Source organism: Rhipicephalus sanguineus, chromosome 3, assembly GCF_013339695.2.
Source record: "Rhipicephalus sanguineus isolate Rsan-2018 chromosome 3, BIME_Rsan_1.4, whole genome shotgun sequence".
Lineage (NCBI taxonomy): Eukaryota > Metazoa > Arthropoda > Arachnida > Ixodida > Ixodidae > Rhipicephalus > Rhipicephalus sanguineus.
This window is the reverse complement of record NC_051178.1, coordinates 47,721,182-47,742,394: the sequence shown is the minus strand read 5'-3', so window position 1 is coordinate 47,742,394 and position 21,213 is coordinate 47,721,182. Positions and strand designations below refer to the sequence as shown.

General features: G+C 48.3%; 1 protein-coding gene across 1 annotated transcript in view; it reads right to left on the bottom strand.

The window, feature by feature from the left end:
- Nucleotides 1-552: 552 nt before the first annotated feature.
- Nucleotides 553-21,213, bottom strand: part of LOC119385450 (autophagy-related protein 9A-like) — a 268,124-nt gene continuing 247,463 nt past the window's right edge. The window contains 4 exon segments of the mRNA XM_049413199.1: nt 553-1,846; nt 12,482-12,708; nt 16,703-16,808; nt 17,596-17,795. Coding sequence (XP_049269156.1) covers nt 1,846; nt 12,482-12,708; nt 16,703-16,808; nt 17,596-17,795 — 534 coding nt within the window. The 3' untranslated portion in view covers nt 553-1,845.

Sequence of the window (21,213 nt, the reverse complement as noted above, 5' to 3'; positions counted from 1 at the left end):
ATGCGCTATTTCCAACTCTACAGACCTGAGTGGGTCGCTTGGCTCGCACAGTACTTGCAGATTCACAGTACTTACCAATTCATATCGTCGGTTCCAAATCCATCGGCACGCTCGCCAGCGCACGCTTTCCCCTTTATGCGCCTCGCAAGCTAGATTCCTTGGCAGACATCGCTTGGTGCTTAGCCAATTGAAACTGCTTCAAAATGCACTGTCCGGATTTTGCTACAAACCGTCAGTCAACCTGACACAGTACAAAACCAGTAAGTGCCATGTACTCGCACCAGTAAGTGCTTGTGTGCTGCATAGTTACCGTGGTCACGACGTGGTGACTCAGCGGCGGTCTCGTGATTAGTCATACCAGTACTGCAGTTTTTTTTTCTTTTTCAAAATTGGGTTGACGGACTTTATCGGGAGGTTTATGGCTGCGAATGTACAATCGGGAAGACAGGTCAGAAATCTGGAGTCTCCCGGGCAAATAGGGAGAGTTGGCAGGTATGGATGCCACACATCATGAATTGAAATGTTTTAGTTGGTGCCTAAGAGAGTGCGGTGTAGGCAACGCAAGAATCATTCTTTATTCTTTGAAATAGCTCTTATAAATAGGCTATCGCTGTACAAGAGGATACAGCACTTGCCATAGTAATTAAAGAGCAAGGCCATCTTTACATTAAATTCTGCTCAAGTCACAAGACCACACACAAGGTACACTGGCAGCTGGCTAAATACCACCGCAATGACTAACGGCCCTTTTTTCCTTCTGTTGTGCGCACCAACTTCAGACACACAAAATGCCACTGTGCTTCAGAGGTTTCACGTGGAGGAAAAAAAAAAAAAGGTTTACGCTGCGATTTGCACGCATCCACGAGAAAAAGGCTTTCCCTCGGCAAGCTGCATCTCGGTGAAATTTGCTGCACTTCCTTTGTTCCAAGAGAAGTTTGGGCACACACTGTCCACTCACGGCTCTTAGTACAAACTGCAATACACTCGCACACACGAAGGAGGGCTGTTCCGGGTGTGTTGTTTGCAGGAAAAGCGATGCTTGTTCCTCTTCAAAAGTAAGCCAGTTCGCAGCGAGCACTGTACAATATGAGGTCTTGCACTTGTGAACTAAAAGCAGGCTAACAAGCAGTCTGTTTGGCCAGCGGATGAGGCGATAAAAAAAGAATAAAACTAACTTGCCTTTTAAAATTTCCTACGATTTGCTCACAGTCGTCATTCTGCCACAGCAGAGAGGGAAAATTCACACACTCGACACTGCAGCCACAGAGACCGAAGCACTGTTTTTAAAGTCTCGTGTCTACAGCTGCACACAGAACGCATCCACTTGGGAAGGTTTTCTTTCCCTGCAAGTTCATATCCACCGAGCAAGAGCTAAAGAAAGGAATCTAAAAAGGAGCATTTGCACGTTGCTTGGCAAGAGTGCAGTTTGCAACACCACGATGACGCTCGGCACACAGAGAACGAGGCAAACCCACGCGCACACAGTTCAGCTTGTGGCAGCGCATAGCACCATGTGTGGGTCTCTGCAGCACGACGAGTGGTCCGGCAGGATGCACCACGTTTCGAAAGCGATGCGGCGGGGGCGAGCAGAAAAAAAAAGGTGGCCAGGGAAGCAGTAGTTACGCACGTCTGCGTGGTTTTTTGCATGCTCCTCGACTTTGGCGGCATCCTAGGGACGAGCCGTCGTGAAGTCTGGTTGCCCTTCATGCTTCGAGCAGGAAGCTGCTGCGATGGACGGCACGGTGGCTGCCAAATTGGCAGTCGGCAACTGATGTGGTGGAGGCATGCATTTCAGACTAGATCCGCACTGTCTTCTCCATGGCCAAAGGGCCTTTCCTGTGGCCATCTGTTGCAAAGTAAAGAAAGGAAGAGTGTCACCACGGTTTACTGCTCGTGCAAAATGCCGCTGCCCATAGCACTTCCAACACATCAGAATTTCACCTACTGAGGCTACAAACTTTACATCATTACAGTTAAGGCAAAAGACCAGTCACCTAATCAATCTGGCTTTGCCCTAAAGATCTCTCACTAATACACTTTTTAAGTGAAGGACATAACATTAATTTATTTTCATTTTGCATGTCTCCGTGACATTATCATGGCTGACAGAAAAGAACTTTGGAATTGATACTCATTAATATTCCCAGTCTAAGTGCCTACCATGCAATTCTGGAAAATTTCAGCCAATTAAACTGCCTTTTTGAACCATTGTAGACGATACTACTCTACGAGCCATTTACTGCTGGCTGAAGCTTGGGAAAGAGTCCACGACATCTTTGTTCCTAGTGCCTGTTCCAAGCTTAGCTCGGATAAGTAGCTAGTACTTTACATCACGCAACACTGCTCATTGATGCCTCCACTGCAAGACCTGGGGTGCTGGCAAGCTTGCAGCCTTTTGTGCCCCATGTTCCTCTGTGTTCCTAACATTGATGCTGCATCCGCTCAAATGCATAATACTAGGGGTCAGTACGAGGGTTGAATTTCAAAGTAGTGAGCCAAAGAGGCCACTATCAATAATGGTTGATTGAGCAATGGTGAACATAACGCTTGACAGCCTGCATGGCCATTCTGAGGTATGGTGTTCAGATCACTGGCAACAAGCAAAGGACAATTCGTCGGGAGAGTTTGTATGACATTGTAAAAAGAGCACTAAAAACAAGGACACAGGAGGCAAGGCGACAGCACACGCACTAACCAACAACTTAAGTTTACTGGAAAAACCAAATATAAGGAGGACAGTATAGCCTATAGGTGACTATATGTTGAAAAAAGAGAAAAATAGCCTCAATACAGTCATTGCAGCTGATTTTCAAGCGTTGTGCTAGAGGTATGCAGACTCTTGAAATGAGGTTCTCCTTTAACAGGGAATCAGTCTTGGCGATCAACACACAGGGCACTTTGCACTTCTACAACAAGCCAGCGGGGACTGCAGGAGTCACAGCTGCTTCATACAGTACAAAAACACAGCTGTGGTTAGCAACTTTTAAGCGGAAATATAAAAAAACACAAGGCAGGCTTGGTAGGCAGCAGTTGTTGCAAGATCTTGATACTACCGTGCACTTCTTTTGCTATTCTTATGTAACTGGCCCATTACACATATATAATCACTGTCTTGCGCAAACCGCGCCCAAATGTCTGGGAACCTTCCAGATTACAGCACAGACCGCTTATAATGTAAGCTGCCGGAGTGCCGAATATCCGCATATAAGCGGTACCGCACTACAGCCGAACCCGCTTATAACGAACTCGAAAGTGTCGCGAAAAGTGATCGCTATATCAGTAGCTCGTTGTATATGGACTCGCCTTTAAAGACGCGTTCTTTTTTTTTTTCTGTGCACTTTTATTAAAGTGTTATAACAACCGCTCCGGTGACAAGCTAAGCCTTTTCGTGTCGTGAAGCGATGCCCGCTACGTGCTAACGAGTGAATTACCCGCCTTTGCAATGAACTGACACCGTTTCACCGAAGCGCGGTACTGCCACATGGAGCCGATCATCCCTGGCTAGTTGCGTGCAGCGCGTTGCCTACTCGGCTCGCGAAGTCGCTGCCGGGCCGCTTGCTGGCTTGCCGTATGTGCGCATTTGTACGTTCTTCGTGCCAGCTTCACTCCGGACCGTGCACGGGTGCGGCAAGTAGCCTGTTCGTTCAACGCGGCGAAAACAAGCATTTTGAAAACAACGCGCACTCTACGTCTCTGCGATGCAGTATACGCTCGCTTGCCGCCGGCAGGTCCCTGCCGGCGGCAAGTTATCTTTTCGTCCACTTTACTTTCTTCACATTTATATTCTAAATACTACAGATAACACCCCCTATACTTTCCTTGGCGTTATTGTCTGTTAGTTCTCATTAATATTGGGTCTAACAAAGAAAACGAGCCCTTAAGAGTCATCTTCTTTCCTTCAAGTACCTTAGGATTTCATACAATTACCAAGAGGGAATACTAGGGTTGCAATGCTGTTGTATGCCCAGGAATGCTGAGATGTGTCAGATTCAGACTGCAATCATACATGAAGAGGCCAGACAACTCTGAAAACCGTCTGGCTAGAAGTGTTCCTCGCTTCACAAAGGCCAATTTTGTACTGAAGCAGCACATAATGAGATATTTTCTTTTGTCAGCATTACACAGAACAAGTTTTATTGAACTTTGAGAACTTCTGCATTGACATACAATTTTATGAAACGTGAGAAGTAGCAACCACCTGCTGAAGTTGGAAGGCAGACGACAAGGACAGCATTTACTCACCAACCGCTTGTTGTGCATTTGTTCCATTCACCTCCCGATTATGCACTAAGGTGAGTAAACATTTATTGTAAGACGCAGTAAAGGTGAACGAGATTTGCTTATGAAAGTTTTAAGAAAGCTTTATTTGCACTGCCGTATTCACGATAAAGGCCAAGTCTGGCACGACACAGGCCAACACAAGCCTCACTCACAGCCTCATACTATAATTACCACAACACCACAGTGCCGCTTGTGAAACTTGCATAAATGGCAGTGCCACTATTTTCCTGATATTATTGTTAGAAACTCTATGCCCAGTACAGCATACATCATAAACAGATCACAATCTTGGCATGTAGAAGCTCAAAATGAAAAAGGGAGCACATTCAAAACGCATGCACAAGCAGACATGCACAAGCAGACATGCACAAGCATACCTGCCAAGTTTGGAGAAACGGAATCCGGGAGATTTACTCAACGGGGGGGGGGGGGGGGGGGGGGGGGGGGGGGGTGTACTGCGATACCAATTATATGTACATTAGGCAGTTTTAGAACAGCGTACGCAAAGCTTTGCGCTGGCTTTTAGCGCAACTGCGCCTGCGCGTGCGTCGTACGCTAAGCGCTTGCGAGCTCCCGGTGAGTGACGGAAATAGCGGGCCGCAAACGCTAACGCTAACTTAGCGTACGCAATTCTAAAACTGCCCACTGTCAGCGGGATTTTGCGGTCGCCGCTGATCTGTACAGAGTCCAAACCGATAACATCGCTTACGCATCGTCTGTTTCACGTGCGAGTAAATGCGCGCTAGCGCTAGGGACGAACGCGGTTGAAGCAGAGATGAAACGACCCGGCCGTCACCGTCGCGCGAAGGGCACATGCGATAACATCGCTCCGCGTGCGAGGCCTGTCGTCGCTTGCTTACCAGTTATTTCGTCGGGCAAGGGACCATAAGGGGCGCCGTTGAGACGGGGACGGTCGCGAGCACTGGCGAACGCGCTATCTCGACAGACATCGGCTACCCTTCAAGTGCTGGACTGCGGCGCAAAGTGCACAGCTACTTCATGCGCAATAAAACTGAGTTGAACCTTTACCATCGTTAAAAAGAAGAAGAAGAATCCTTTCTACTACGTGGCCAGACAACTTTGCTCATGTGGCCAGACAAAGCACTGGACGCGCGGGGCAATACTGGATTTCCGGGAGATTTCTCTATGACCCGTACAACCGGGAGAAACGTTCAAAATCCGGGAGTCTCCCGGGTAATCCGGGAGACTTGGCAGGTATGCACAAGCAACATGCAAAAGCTTCCTCAACTTACCATAACGTGAAGATGTGCTAAGTGAGCGAAGAAAGGAGAGAGAGAGAATGCACAGGATAGGATCAAAACTCTTTGTCAAGCACAGCCCAATTGTCATCAGCCACTGTATGCTAGCTAGCTTGCATTGGCTAAAAGCATTCAAGAGGCTCAGCCCAGTGAAGACACCCTGGTGCAGATGTATGCTAGAATTATAGCAGCACCAACAAAAAAAAGTGCAACACTGCTCAGCCCAACTAAGTTAGGAGCCATTTTCTTCTGTACAACTGTTCTCTTTGCAAGAAATTATAGTTTGAATCATGCAGCCAAAACATGCCGTAGTGTTGCACGACAATACTGCCACCTATGATGCTTCAGTCTACATCATGCAGTGTTGCACTACAGTATGCAACCATAATAATGAATCTATTTCCTAGGAGGAAGCATTAGCATGGGCCACACCTTGCACGCCTATTCACATTAGCTGAATGAAGTTATTGCACTTAAAAGAAGGGGCTTACCTAATTCTGGCCATTACAGTAGAGCCTCGTTCATACGCTCCGGCTTAGTAAGATTTCCCAGCTTCTACGCTTGCTAATCGCGAAAACTAAAAATAACCCAACAGAGCTGCGTGTACGATTATTCGACAGCAACATTCAGCACCGCAGCAAACAGTGGTTGTATGATTCGTTCTGCAGCCAAAAACCCTCATTCAGGTGTGCAGAACAGCCCCTCTCGTGTACTTGTGAAGCTCCGCCGTGCCTAATTTCCCGCCTCCATGCCTTCTCCGAATTACACGTTTGCCCCTTCAGCCATTGCCTCAGCTCTCTGTCAACCACACCCCAACCCGAAGGTAGGCAGTCACGCTGGCCGTCAAAATCTTTAAACGGCTTTCAAAAGAGTCTTTTCTGTAGTACAGTGGTTTCGTTCTGCGACTTCGCTGAGCACTGCAAATCCTTCACCCGCAGCACGGTACGTAGATACGTACTCGTTCCACACACTTTTGTTCAGACCTCATGGCTGCAACAACAGCCGGGAGAACACTGCGGAGCTAACAATGCGGCGAAAAGAATGGATGCTGTCGAACATCTCCAGTCCGCCACGGTTCAGTATGCAACCTACGGAAGCGCAGATGGCGCATGTGTCGCCGCCACTGCACAACACGCTGCGCCACATAACCACAGCAACGCTGCCATTGTGCCCAGTGCATATGGCCGATAAGATTTCATTTCCACCACACCTTTCTCTCTCAGAGCGCATTCATTTTTGGTTCGCTCCGCCCACTGCGCGGCACACTTCCAGATGGCGTTCATTTTTCTCTGGCTGGACAGTTCTGCTACGGTGGCTAGATCTGCCTACCCGTGTGTCACCGGAACCTGCCAGGACCATGGCAGTTCTTTCCTTCCTCTGGGGCCAGGACAAACTTGTTCTGGAAGAATTCTAGAAGGTTTCTGGCACCAGATGCCAAAAAAAAAAAAAAAGATTATGCGTGTTCGTTGCCATCTTTGTAAGGACTCGATGGATTGCAATGCGGGAGCTGGGGACTTCACCTTTGGTTGCCATTACGCTTGGCGTTATCTTCTAAAGCCTGTTCTGCCGCGCGAGATGGTGTGATTACGAGTGGTGGCAAACATACCGCTGCATGTCTCGAGTTAAGGCAGCACGCTAACTGATCAGTGCTTGTGTGCGACACAGTACGCGATAGCCGCAGGCAGCTGTCGCTTTCGGGGATACTATCAATTTCACGGAGAGATTTCGCATCGTGTTGTACTGCAATTGTTACATGCACTGCGCAGAGTTACACTTGTTAAAGGAGCACTGACACAAAATTTCGAAGGCGAGATAATGAGTGAAATGGATGTATGTGGAGCCATACACAACGTCTACAAAATATCAAGGGCTAATATGCCTAGAATGTATTTAAAATTAATTTTAAAGTGCATGCCGCGCGACTGAGTGAGATGCAAGTGCCTCGCAACGCCGACATCAACGAGGTGGCAATGTAAAAAAACCTACGTCACGAGTTTGTGTTGGCTGGTTGCTGGTTCTGCCCTTGCACTTGTGCTACCTGCCATTTCTTCCTCCGTGGCCTGCGGCTTTGCGTGTGCTGGTTGTGCTCTCTTCCGCTGTTCGCTCGTGTCCGTTGGCAGATGTTATGGCCCGCTCACACTAGCGGCACGCCTGCCGCAACGGCGCGGTGCCGCAGAACGTTGGCCGTCGCCGCACGCGCGAGAGCTGTCCAACATGCATGGCAAGCTTCGCCGGCGAGGCATTCGCGCCTCCGAAAAACATGACCGCACTACCAAAAGTGGTTGTCGTCCACCTCGAATCTATCAAGTGGCCGCCGTGTGCTCTGTAGCGTGTAAGCTCCGAACTGGTGCTTCCATTTGCTTTAGATTCATGTCTTTAAGCTTTGACAGCAATGTATTCATCCCGATTTGGCGCTGTTTTGACAGCCATAGTAAAATAATCGATGCTGTAGGCTTAGCGAGTAGAGATGGGCGCTTCCGAATGCTCGAAGGACATAGATTACGCGTTTGTTAGTTGTTTCTAATCCTCCATAGCTGGCACCACTTGACCTGGCGCCACCTTGAGGACACTTTATTTGGTTTTACGCGATGCTTTTTTTAATGCCAGACAGACTAAAACACGATTGACTGCTGGAACCATGCCTGGCAACGACACGGACGACGTCCACACTTCTAGCATGAAAATCGTGGAACAAAAAGGAAGCAGCTCGAAGCGTCCCGTGTCAGACGAACTGGCGTAGCAGACGAACTGTCAGTGCGGTGCCTGCTCGTACCCGCTCTCGCGCGCCGCCTATGTCACAATTTTGTGTGGTCACGTGGCCAGCTGTTGGTGCTCTTTGAAACCGAAACTGCGAGTGCACACTCTAAAAACGTCCCTAAATAAATAACCGTCGCGCACTCGCGCAAACGAGGTTTGCAGCTGTGATAAGTGGGTCATAAGCTATCTATTGCAAAAAAAAAAAAAAAGTGTGAAATTTTTGTGTCAGGGCTCCTTTAAGCCGTTAGCGGCGTAACGGTTCTGTTCAGGGACAGGGCAAGTTGACAGGGATCTTGTGAACATACGTGATCATATCCCAATTGCGTATGCTCAAGAATATTGCTTCAGCTCTTCCGCAAACCTAGCCACATATTTCCAAGCGGGCAATGCAGAAAGAACTGACGCTCACGCGGGGCAAAGTTTTGTTTGCTGTCATGGCAGTAGTGTTTGTTTACGTTTGCGCTGGCTATCCGAGCGTTCAATTTTGCTGTCTACGGGCATCTTCAGTTGCCTTGGGATTTCTACACACGAGACCACGACGCTGTCTTCTGTTCCAACCGGAACTAGCTGGCCAACCTCTGGCTGCCAGAAGTTCGAAAATCGAAGAGCCCTGCTATGTTTTTGAAGAAATAAATATTTTTTGCCCTTGCATTTCAATATGGGCTTGTCAGTCAATTTTTACTAGATTCGGTTCGTACGGTTTTCCGGATACTACATTTATTTTTCATGTTCTTTTCTGAAACGTATCAACGAGGTTCTACTGTATTAGGAGAAGATTTAGGACTCGTACCTTCAATTTGCATTTTCTTCAACGCCGCCAAAAGAGAACCTCAAAGCTGACGATTCCACAACCTTTCACGGTTGTCACAATTCTGTAGGACTGCATTTATCCATTTGTTTACTATGGACAAATTGCACCTATATTAATTTACGAAAAATATTCTCACAAGTTTTCACACACAGCCCATAAATTACTGATTTTGAAGCAATTCATACCAATTCTGTTCACATATCCAACAGTTCACACTGCAGAATGATTATATGTCATTGTTTTTTTCTGGCATATATAGCAGTTGTAAATTTGATGCCTAATCTGTTTTTCTGGTCACTGGCAATTTTCATGTTGAAAATTCAAGCGTGTGAATGAAAGAAAGAAAATACTTACAGCACGTTAGAATAAAAGGTTTCTATAAGCCAAAAAATTTAACCCTGTTCATAAATTCATTAATTTGGCCAACCCTGATTTTGCAAAAGTCTTGATGACAGTGAAGAAAAATAAAAAAAAAAGAAGAGGAAGAAGCCTCCTCCTAAAATGTGCAGGCTACAAAGCAGAAGTGCAAGTCATGCATCCAGAAATAGCAGCGTGTTCACATTCACCAATACTAGCTCTATACAGCAAGAACATTGAATTGAGAAGTCACACACGGCGCCACTCAAATTCCTCCACTTGCCAACTGGCAAGGACATCTTCCTGTGAATATACTTAAATATGAAACAGTGCAGTGGACACTTTTTATGTCCAAGAAAAGACATAGGGCTTCGGCTCATCTGCAAACTTGGCACTGTTTGTGAAATACTTATTGGGTTAATAAAGAGGTGCATGGAAGAAATAACGCTGGTTGAGATGTTTTGTCACAGATCTCAACCAGAAGGCGCACAAAGCTATTAAAGTTTAACCCTGCAATATTTGCTAAAGGGCCTGACAACTGGCCAGAACGTGCAATTAGATCCTAGCGAAAATGCAGACGGTGAATTATAGTGACAGTATCGAGTATTCCTTTTGCAATATAATCGGAGTTGTATTTCCAAATTTGATTGAAAGTAGGAAAAATCAGTGCACTGTGCTGCCCTTCGGAAAATCCTTGGTACTGCACGAAAGAGTTGTTCGTATTGCTGTACGTCTTGGTTTACTGTATGTAAGCTGGTGCTAGCACACCATAATTCGTGCTTAAAATTATAGCCTGTATATTTATTAGGCATCCCCACTTCATTCTATGGTTTATAACGAGGTAAAAGGAGTTGATGCTTAGAAGCAGCGCTGCCTTTGCCGTAACTAGTAGAAGTGAAAAATCCGCCGAGCTGTGGCGCATGTGTGTGCCATGCATGTGCGGCACTATGTAGCATGGGAACGTAAACTGCCGCAACACAGGCTTGATTGATGGGGCCTCACCTGTTTACCTGCATGTAATCACTATCTCACTCACCTAACACTGTTTGCAGCATGTGCTATGAGTATGACTTCATTGATGATACAGATACAGTCAACTGCAGATTTTTCGGACGCCCGATTTTCCGGACATGCTCAAAAATTCAGACGCTTTCGCGGCACCGTCACCAGCCCCATAGACGTCCATGTATTAGAACGTCCGAAATTTCGGACGCTGAAACTTTTCAGTGTCCGATTTTTCGGACTTTCTGCCCAAATTGCAGGTCCGAAAGGCATTATTTGAAGGCCCACCTCTGCCGCGTCTATCATCTCGTAGGTTCAAACCAGCGCTTTCACGAGTCTATCTGTTTGCGACAGCAGCAGAGTCCAAAAGTCAGCTTTGCCGCAATGCCGGAGCGTTATGGGGTGAAGCAGACCAAAAATTCAAAGGGGCCGCTATCACGGCGCCGTGCGGCGATGTCTTTACGGATAAGCAGCGGAAATGCACGGAGGCGTGATGGCGGCAGGTGGCAAACGCGCCAGTATGGCTTAATCGCTGACAACCCTTACGATAAGCATCTTCAGTTAACTGCTCGGTGGTGCATGTGGCCTAGCGCAGTTGCATGCGTACTGCACGCATTTAATCTAGGCGATAATCCAAACGTGCCGCGCCGCTGTTTCTGCTGCCTCTTTGTGCGCCGCACAGACGCGTTGCCTTTACGGACGAAACCAGCTCGTCATTGCCGCGCCCGTGTGCGGTCAGGAACAAAGTGCGCATCATGAACCCTTTCATGATAAATGCGTGCGTAATATAGCAACAGTAGAGTGACGGCATTAGCTTAGTTGGCAATGTGCTGTATACAACTAGAAACAATCGGCTTGACACGGCACCAAATGCTCCGTATCGGCGGAGATTCGGCGATGTGTGTGCGCATCGTTTACATGCGCACACGCATCGGGGAAAGCCGGACCAGTCGTCCGCTCTTCCGCCACAGTCTTTGTGTTCCGCGTCATCGTTTCCAAACGCTCCATGCGAGAGAGTCGTAATCTATCGCGCGCTTTGCTGGTATCAGCGGCACTCATCATGAGATGCGAACTTGCAAGTAGCGGATGGCTCGTAGTTAAGCGGGGTTCGCGGCAGGTACCGAATGTATTTGCGAGAGCCTGGGTGCACACCAAAATGGCTGATAATTGTACTGCGAGGCATTAAAGCTATTTCGGACGTGGCTGTGGCAATTTGACAGCTTGAGCGGAATAAAAAAGCATGAATTCGTTTTTTCGGACTGCCCGATTTTTCGGACGATTTCGCGGTCCCTAGGAGTCCGAAAAATCAGACGTTGACTGTACAGAAAAATACTGATAAATGTTTCACGGCGTTTTCCACGTTACCATTCGATGATTAGACACTGACCGGTAAGCTTCCCACAGCACTAAAAAAAAAGGTACCATAAAAACTGTTAGTCCGTTTAAATCCACCTGTCTTGCAATGCTGGAAGAACCCGCAGCTGATCTAATAGGCAAGTAATTCAACTGGTTCATTCAGAGTGCAAAAGAACACGCTCTATTGGCACTGGACACTTGTGCCTTGCGTTTGCTGCCCAGAATCAAGCAGTGGTGGGTGGTTGTGTTTGGCTCTCCAGGGGCAGTTGGGGACCATTAGAGAGAAGTCATTAGAGCACCATTCTACAACATCCCTCAAGAGCAGGGGGTTTCTCAATTTTTATGGCCTTAGGGAACACCAACAGCTTCTGCAGAGACTTTCCTCTTTACCCTGATGTACCTTTAGCATAAGGAAAATGAGGAAGCCAGGGAAGGTGATAGACACCAGATCCGCATAACCAGTCGGCGACTGTAATCAATTCTTTGTTTATGCTTTCTCCTCAATTAAACCTTTCAGTTTGTAGTGAGCAGTGTGCTTTTCAGGCATGCACGTGACACTGCTAGTGTCTTGTGTGGCCTTGGTGCTTGCTCGAGTACACTGCATTACCAAAGGAAGGAAGGCCTGCCAGATAAAGAAATGACAGTACCACCACCTTACCATGGCTTGGGCAGACACAGAGGATGGGCTTGCTGACCGGCTGTCGGCTGCCTCGTGACCGAGGACGATGCACCGTCCTCACCACTGCCTTCCTGAGGAGACTCGAGGATGTGGGGAAGCCCCTGCCAGACCAGGCGCGAGTGCGACTCTGGATCCACGACAGAAGCAGGCGGTGGCGTTGCCCCGAGCGAGCGCCCCGTGGTAGATCGCAGATGTCGCTGGTGCAGCTGCGAGAGAGCAGAGTCAAAAACAGCCATCGGGAGCACATTGCCAGCGCAAATTGGGCAAAAGACTAATAATAATATGTTGAGTTTTACGAGCCAAAGCCATATTACAGTCAAATCTCGATACAACGAATCTCAAGGGACCACTAAAAATAGTTCGTTATATTGAAAAATCGTTGTAGTAAAAAAACTAAAAAAATTGGTGCTTAAAATCGTAAATGCCACCTAAAGAGTGTCCTACCGTTGTTGGGTATACATCCATAGTCATGTTATTCTCTAAGCGAAAAAAAAAAACCCCATGAAGTACTCCCGGAATGAGCCGACGTTTATTTGAAGACCGTGATCTTTGCCGGATTGGTGCAGCTCAACTGCCGCACTTCGAAACGTCGGTGTTAGACACAGATTCTTCGTGTTGGTTCGCGTGCACTGTTACAGTGTCGTCTTCGCCCTAATCGTCGTTGTCACTGTTTCCTTGATCACGACAAATGGTGTTGATCTCATCACTTGGCAGCTCAGCCAACGTGCATTCTTCACGTTGCACCGGTCGTACTGCGCGTAGTGTTCAAGTGTTACAGAAGCGTGCACAGGGAGTCTTTCTGCAACTTTATCCCATAGGTAACTCGAGTCGCATTTTTCACTGTCCCCGCGTTCCTTTGGTGCTGCTTCCAGAGATCATTGTGACCGACGAAACAAAGGCAATGAGGCGATGCCTGACTGGCTTGACGAGCAAAACAAGTACAGGAGATGGCGATAGGGCTGTCCCACATTTAGAATAGGGCAGGCGCATAGAGAAATAAGCATGCATTCTGATGATGATGATAGCGGCACATACAGAGCTGGGCATTGTTTATGCCACGGCGAGTAGCTTTTTAAGTTTGCAATTTGTTATTTTGAAGTGTTCTTGAGATGCAAGGGCCATAAAATTCGACATGTTACCACATCGAAGAATTTGTCGTGTGCTCGTCAGCGTGTGATAATTGGGAACAACGATCTCTACTGCATTATGTGCTAGCATGTTGTGAAACAGTTGTGCGTGACTTACACCAGTGGCGTTTCAAGTACCGCAAGAAGGAATGACCTTGTCATGGAGAGCTCCAACAGTCCTTTATAAAAACTTCCACGTAGGACCGCGCATGCAATTTACGTCTCTCCATGCGTCTCCGTGATGCATTGAACGTTGGCCTTGCACACCTGGAGACTGTGCTGTCCTTCAGAGTTTGATGGCTACATGAGCCAGCACGGCCACCTGGCTGGCCACGAGACGCGCAGAGCGTCAACAGTGTGTCTGTGTGCGTAGCGGAAGAAGCTGAGCCTGACGTAATGGAAGAATTGGCAGACTCTAACTATGAGCAGTGCGGACGTATTTCACTTTTAATAGATCGTTGAATAAATCGTTTGTTGTTGCTAGCCACCGGACTGCTTATTTTTGTGGACAGGATAGGAGCGCCTGTCCTGTCCACAACATTTCTTCCTGTTCTGTGTTCTCACTTGCCAGCGTGGCCCAAGCGTGCGTCTCCAGGTGCCTCCTCGTCGCTGCTCGGATTGGCATCGATTTCAGATTTGCTTCTTCGCAGAGGATTGAATCGAAAATGATTCGCGACGTCGCGAATCGGTGCGACGCCCTGTTCCTCAGCGTTTTTTTCATCACTTGTAGACATGATGACGGCGGCGGCGACGATGGTGGTGACTGTGATGAGTGAAGTGCGTGTTTCGAAAAGGGCGCGAGAGTGACCAAAGCCGTCGGCGCAAGAAAAGGAAGAGACGACGGCTGAATGTGCGTACGCGAGTTCTCGGGGCGGCAAATGAAAGAAGAAGATGTGCGAACAGGGCGCGTGAAGTTACGCAAGACGAATTAGTCCAATGAGGATCTTCCACGCGAGTCAGAAGAAGAGAGCCACGGGTGCAAACAGAAGAGCGAGCAGACGGGGCGGAGACGTGACCGAGAGAAGAACGTGACCAGGGCGCGGGGGTGGCGGCCGGCAGAGTTCCTGCGTCGAGGCCGCTGCGGGCTCCCACCTGGACACAAACCCAAGGTTCCATCGTCTGGCATTGGCCAGGCCTCTTCTCAACGTCTGGCGTTGGCCAGGCACGCCTACATCTCCTGCTCCCTCTCCAAGCGTCGGTGGACGAACGCTGAAAGGTCGCTGACCGCGACTCGCCCGACGCCACTGTCCCTCCGAGCGACGCCTTCATCCAAGCCGAGCCTGCGTCCCGCATCTTCCAGCATCGCCGCCTGCACTACTGCGTCTCTTCTGTGGGGCTACGCGTACGGAACGGTGAACAGTCTTTTCCTTCTGAACTTACATCTATGCATTGTCACTGTTTATTAAGCATTCCATAGTCCTGTTAACCTTCTCTATTTCATGTTTTGTTCCATTTTCTATCAATTTCTGTCTTTTTCCGTTTGTTAAATATACTGAACGTTGTTTATTTCTTCCGGCGCAAATGGTCTCGTTTCTCCTTCCCTGATGACGGTTATGTCATCCGGTTTTACTTATATGAACCTACGCGAGAGCTTGTTAATTTAACAGCCTCGTGACAGTGACGAAGATATGACTACCCGTGCGCACCTAGCAGACGAAATCTCAGCTGAAACTCGTGTCACTGTTTTGTGTGGCCCCGTAATCAGATGGGGCCCTTTCGGGAAGCGACCACGGGAGGTGACCGCACGGCAGCGCTGCAAACTGGCGGGCTTGGCACCTGTTTTGAATCACGCTCAATACTGGTCATATTAAATAATATTGCATATATTTATTTGTCCCTCCTTTGCATTATCAGTAGCGAATCGTTACTAGGGGGTCGATAACTATATGTTGATGCAGAAAACGCAAAATGTGTAACAGTTGATGTCACTGATCCTTTGAAGGGACACTAAAGGCAAATAACAATTTATGTCAGAGTGAAAGCCCAATGTATGACAACTTCTAAAACGGCAACATTATCAACAGCAGTGCCCTACTTACCGAGAAATTAAGCTAAATGTATCACATGATGAGCGCCACAAGTGGGACATTTTCGAAGTGATCCCGATGACGTAGGGAAGTCGGCCTACAATAAATCACTAGTAATCAAACTAGCAGCAGTAAAAAAAGAACATTCCGAGCATCAAAACACGTAATAAAATGCTGTTTGTTCGTTTCCGCTTGATTCATTGAAAACAAAACCTCCGTGGCGTTGCCATGGGGAACGGCACGCGTGGTTCAAAGGTTCCGTTTTCGCCCAACTGTGCCTCGCCCGTCTCAGTGCTAGTTTCGGGATCGCGTACTGCCGTGCGTGTTTTGCGCGCTCGTGAAAGTCGCTCTGACAGAAAGTTCGACAAAATGCCGCATGCGTGTGATATTGCCGGGTGCCCGAATGGTGCACAACGCCAGTGCTGCAGCAAGGAAACCGGTGTGTCTTTTCACTGGGTGCCGCAGAATGAACCCTTACGCTCGAAGTGGCTTATGTCATGCCATTGCGCCAGTGTGCTAAACAGTCAAAACCTCTGCGTGTGTGCTCGCTGCACTTTCGTACTGAGGATTACGAGACCAACCGCAACTTGGTGACGGCTTTGAATGTGCCCATCTGAGCAAGTCTTTGCCGCAGCGCCGTTGTTGCTACTGTGGGTCCCGCTACTTCCGCTCGGCTGCTACTAGTGTCGGCGGCCCGCGCAGTAAAAGCGGGGCAACGTTGGGCACGGCCAGCAGTGACGTATGAGAGTCGAATTTTCAGGCGGGAGATTTGAAGCGCGCTAACACGATGCGGACCACTAAAAACGTGATTTTATTTCAAAATAAGCACTTCCTTGGCACAAAAGCAGCGCTACGAGGTTTCTGGACCGCTATTTCAACAATCAACGTCGACTTAATATTTGCCTTTAGTGTCCCTTTAAATTAAACTATGACACCCTGGGGGATTCAAGGCACAAAAAACTTGGCACACGAGCATTACTGCATTCGTAATAGCAATGCTGCTCTCATTGTCTATGCTGCCTGCGTATGCATTGGCAGGCACTCACCTCATGCATGAACAGGGTGCTGAAGCTCATGTTGGCTGCAGTGGACTCTAGCGACACCTCCGCACCCACTGCGGACAAACTGTAGGGCTCGTTGCCGACACAGATGCTGGAAAAGACATCACACGTGAGCCATCCATGGGCAACGTGAGGCACAACAAACACTTGTGCACATTCGTAGTACTGTAACAGTAGTGGGTGGCCTAACAGATTTTCACAAGACAAGGTTGCAAGTGATTGCTTCTGCACTAGAGTGCCAAGTGACCATAGCCAGGAGTTAAAACCAACATTTGCATACTCGGTAGCATGAGTTTACAACAATCCAAAACGAAGCCAAGCTCCTGGAGAGCTCACACTGGCCTGCTGCCCACCAATTAGGGAGCATGCAACATGCCTCACTTGTGTCCCTCACCCAATCATAGCTCGCACCAATCTGCCTCAATGGAGCATTTCTGTAGCAAGAACAGTTTATTAAATTAAACTCAAGTTCACTACGTACTGGCCATTTCCCATCGTGCACTAGGACTGCCTTGGCCAGTGGCGACATGCTCGAACATCCATCCTAGGAGCTAAATTTGCAAAACTTAGTCCTTTTCACACCAGCGCACGCATTCAAGCCTGCGTAGTAAAGGTGTCCATGTTGCTTTAGCTACGTGCCTCTCCTGCCTTACGCACCCTCTCGCAGATGCATGGAAGCCAGCTTGTATGCCCAGTGCTATTTTAGCACAAAATGACAGCACAGGACAGAATACAGGACGAAGTGCTTTTTCCTGTCTTCTGTCTTGTGGTGTCGTTTTGAGCTAAAAAAGCACCGTGGATTCGTACCAACTAGCCCGCCAACGCATTGTGCTGCATGCCCAGGCACCCATGCCTGAAGTCCGAGCTTCGTGGCTTACCTGTTAAGAAGGCTGGCATGACTCGGTGTTGCCAAGGGTCCCTCGGTGCGAGCGACGCCACCTCGGATGCGCTCGCCTGCCGCCGCTCCCTGCGCTGCTGCAGTTGCGGAGCCCTGATCACTGCGCACCATACGCGAGCCCACCAGACTTCCGCCGATAATGACGTTGTTCAGCAACACGCTCGACACCATCTCCGCGTACTGCACACGTTGCAATGGAGAGAAGAGCGCAATGCATCGAATTAAGCGGGAAAGCAGTTCTTTGACATAAAGTGTTTTATTATTTAAGTTAGGATTATGAAAACTGCAGTGATCATGTATTTTCATATCAAATATGAACTCATGTACACTGTGCCATTATGTTGAAAGTTAGTTATCATTGAAAACATCATTTGATCATATTTTTATTGAACTGGCAGCGCAGCTGTTACTGTATTAAATGTCACTGGATTATACACATGTTGATGAGTTCAACCAGCGTTGTTCCATGGTTCTAAACAAGTCGCGAGGCTTCAAAGTCCTTACATGAACGACTGAGAATATATAGTTTCATTATTTCACCCTTTCTAAACATTTATGGCTTTCGAAAATTAACAGATGACACCCTTTTGCACGCTCTGAACGTTTACCTTTTTAGTGCAACGAAAATGATCACAACTAAGTGTTCCAAGGTTGAGAAAAGCTTGTCAGCAGACTGTGAGGTTACAAAGAAAAAAAAAAAAAACTTGTCAACCCCTGACATGATATAAAAGGCTGCTATGGCTGAAAATTTTAATTTTGTTTTTGCTTGTTACAATTTTTGGTCTCAAAGAGCACCTTACCCAGTGAACATACAGGTCAGATAAAAAACAATCACACTGAACCCCACTTTCCGGCAGCTGCACAATACGTACCATGGTGGCAGTATACATTGTAACACTACAAATGGTAAAGAAAACAACTGAACCCGGACAGGTGCCACTGGAAGTTGAACCTGGCAATATTAAAGGAGTCCTGACACAAAAATTTTCGCCCCGCGTTTTTTTGCTGCAATGTGTTGCTGGGGTCCTGTTAGTCATAACACAGCACATCGTTTGCTGCAGCGCGCGACAGATAATTGGTTACAAGCTCCTCATTACCGGCACAGCCTCAGTTTCGGTTGTGGGAATCGAGCATGCCCTCCCCGTTGGCGCCTCGTTCCCCAACTTGCGCGTGTGTTGGCCCCGCGCGGCTCGAGCGCCGGGAACCGCCGTTAATCGGCAGTATGGCGACCACAGCGGCGGCGCCAGAACTTTTTGCTTGGTGCGAGCCGCGCGTTGGTCTTCCCCGCATGAGCCACGTGTTCGGACATGCCCGGTGCATGCTCACGCCACCACGCTAGCTTACGTCACTGCCAACGCCTGTCCTCATTGGCCGCCAGTGACAACCCCCTTCCCCCTTGAGCTCGCTTCTGTCTGGCGCGGGCTTGCCCGTGTCAGATGCTCTCAGGCTGGCACGAGAGGTTGACGCGCTGCTCTAGCAGGCGGCTTCTCGTTCGTGTGCTCGACTGCTGCCCTTTGTGTGATAGTCGTAGCGCCGCTGGCAAGCGTACTCGATCGGTCTTGCGGAGTTCCCTTTACGGCCTGCAAGCCCGTGACTGTCGTACTGTGCTGCATCTTGGGTTAATAAACCCGTGTTGTTTGTTGACATCCTGCTTCGAGTGCCTTTTCTGCGCCGTGCCGGAGTCGACGAACCCGGCCGTAGCGTCTTTGTTCGCTGCGGCAGTGGAGAACGTCGCGTCCTTTCACGGTCGCCTCGTAGGGTAAGCTTTGTGCTAAACCTATCTCCACACGGTTTGACAGAGCTCCAAAAACAACAAGCCGCTGGGTGCCACTATCACCACCTAGCGAGTGAAACGCTCGGTCACGTGATAACACAGAATAGTGACGCATTTCCGCGTGGTCTGTCGTCGCCGGGCTCATCGTCGTCTGATGGCGACGATTTTCTTGCGGCGGGGATGGAAGAAATTTTCGATGTGGCGAATCACTTCAGGTTTGACCCGCTGGCGAGGAGCGATTCGTCGGGAAGCGTGTCAAAACAGAAATGGCGGCTACGACATCATCATAACTTGTACCGGCTGCAACGGTTACGTATGGGAAGTAGGGGGGTCACCTCGGGTCACCTCCGAGGGTGTCAATGCACCAGGTGCGGCCTATAATGCTGGATCCCGCTCGCGAACTTCAAAATCCATACAAAATACCTTCCAAGCTCTATTCGCTGTCAATATTTTGCAGATGGTACATGCACGTACACGGGAATCGATCCAGCAGGCTATCTCGGCCGCGAAATTTTGTGTCAATACCCCTTTAACGCATGTCCTCGTGAAGCTAAGCTTGTGGAGCTGCACAAGGAGTTAGAAGGAATGAACCGAGATATTACTGGTCTTAGTGAAGTCTGGAGAACTGGTGAGGCATATACAGGGCTGGCTAAAGGGCATGTACTCGTTTACAGAGGGCTCCCTGAGAAGCGAAAACATGGTGTGTGGTTTCTAATCCACAATGATATTGCGGGCAACAGTGAAGAAATTGTGCAGTTAATAAAAGGGTAGCAGGCATTGTGATAAAACTAAATAGTAGATACAAACTGAAAGTAAAAATTGGGGGGCCCTTAAGCTTTGCCTTTAAGAGTTGAACGTGATAGCGATATCTGCATGCATGTTCATACACACAAACACACACTATCACCTTCCCAATCACTGGCTTGCCTTCGCTTCTCAGTAGAGACCATTCTAGGTCTCCACAGGGAAGCGAAGGCTTTTTTGCGGCTTATTTTAGTGCTCCAAGGAAAGCTAAAGTGCAAACGCCCTCCGCCTTCTGTCTATTTGCAGCTACCTCGAATTCTCGCTCATGGCCAACGCCGCTTTTTTGCTAACAACCAAAGACGTTGCCAACTCTGAAATTTCTGCGAAACGTGCTCTTTAACGCTATCACGTTACTACAGTGAAACCTCGGTGATACGAATCTCATGGGACCACCTAAAATATTCGTACCATCCGAAATTCGTATCACCACAAAGCATGGAAAATTAGCATGCTACAAAATAAAGCTGGCGTACATTTTCATTTATTGTTTTTCAGGGCCGCAGCAACGTCAGGAAGAACCCTGAATGATTGTCAGTTAAGTTTTTAGATGTCGGCAATCATACCAGCACTCGTAAATATACAGCCTGTACGTGCGTATTTAATTAATGAACCAGGTGCGTTGTGACCCGCGACAGTAGTAGCCCCTTCCAAATTTTAGCATGCTTTTTGCATGACACCGGAGTACTGCAGCGAAAGTAACAAAAGCGCTTCGACGCAATGTATCAAGCCCACAAAATTACAGAACTACGGTCCTGTGTTATGATTTTGTCATCGCGGAGGTGTTGGGGATGTTTTTTGGGAGATCTACGGCCGTGCCCGCACAAGTGCGACCTTAACGGTCACGCATGTTGACGTTGTGAGGCCCGACTACTTCGCCAAGACCGTCCGCGCCTTCTTTCAGTTCTCGTCCACCTTTCATAGGACGTCTGATGCACGAGGCAGGCACGTGTGAACACAGTACAATGACAGCAGCCAGTGTTGACGCGTTAGAAAAAAAAAAAGCAGGGCGCTAATGTCCTC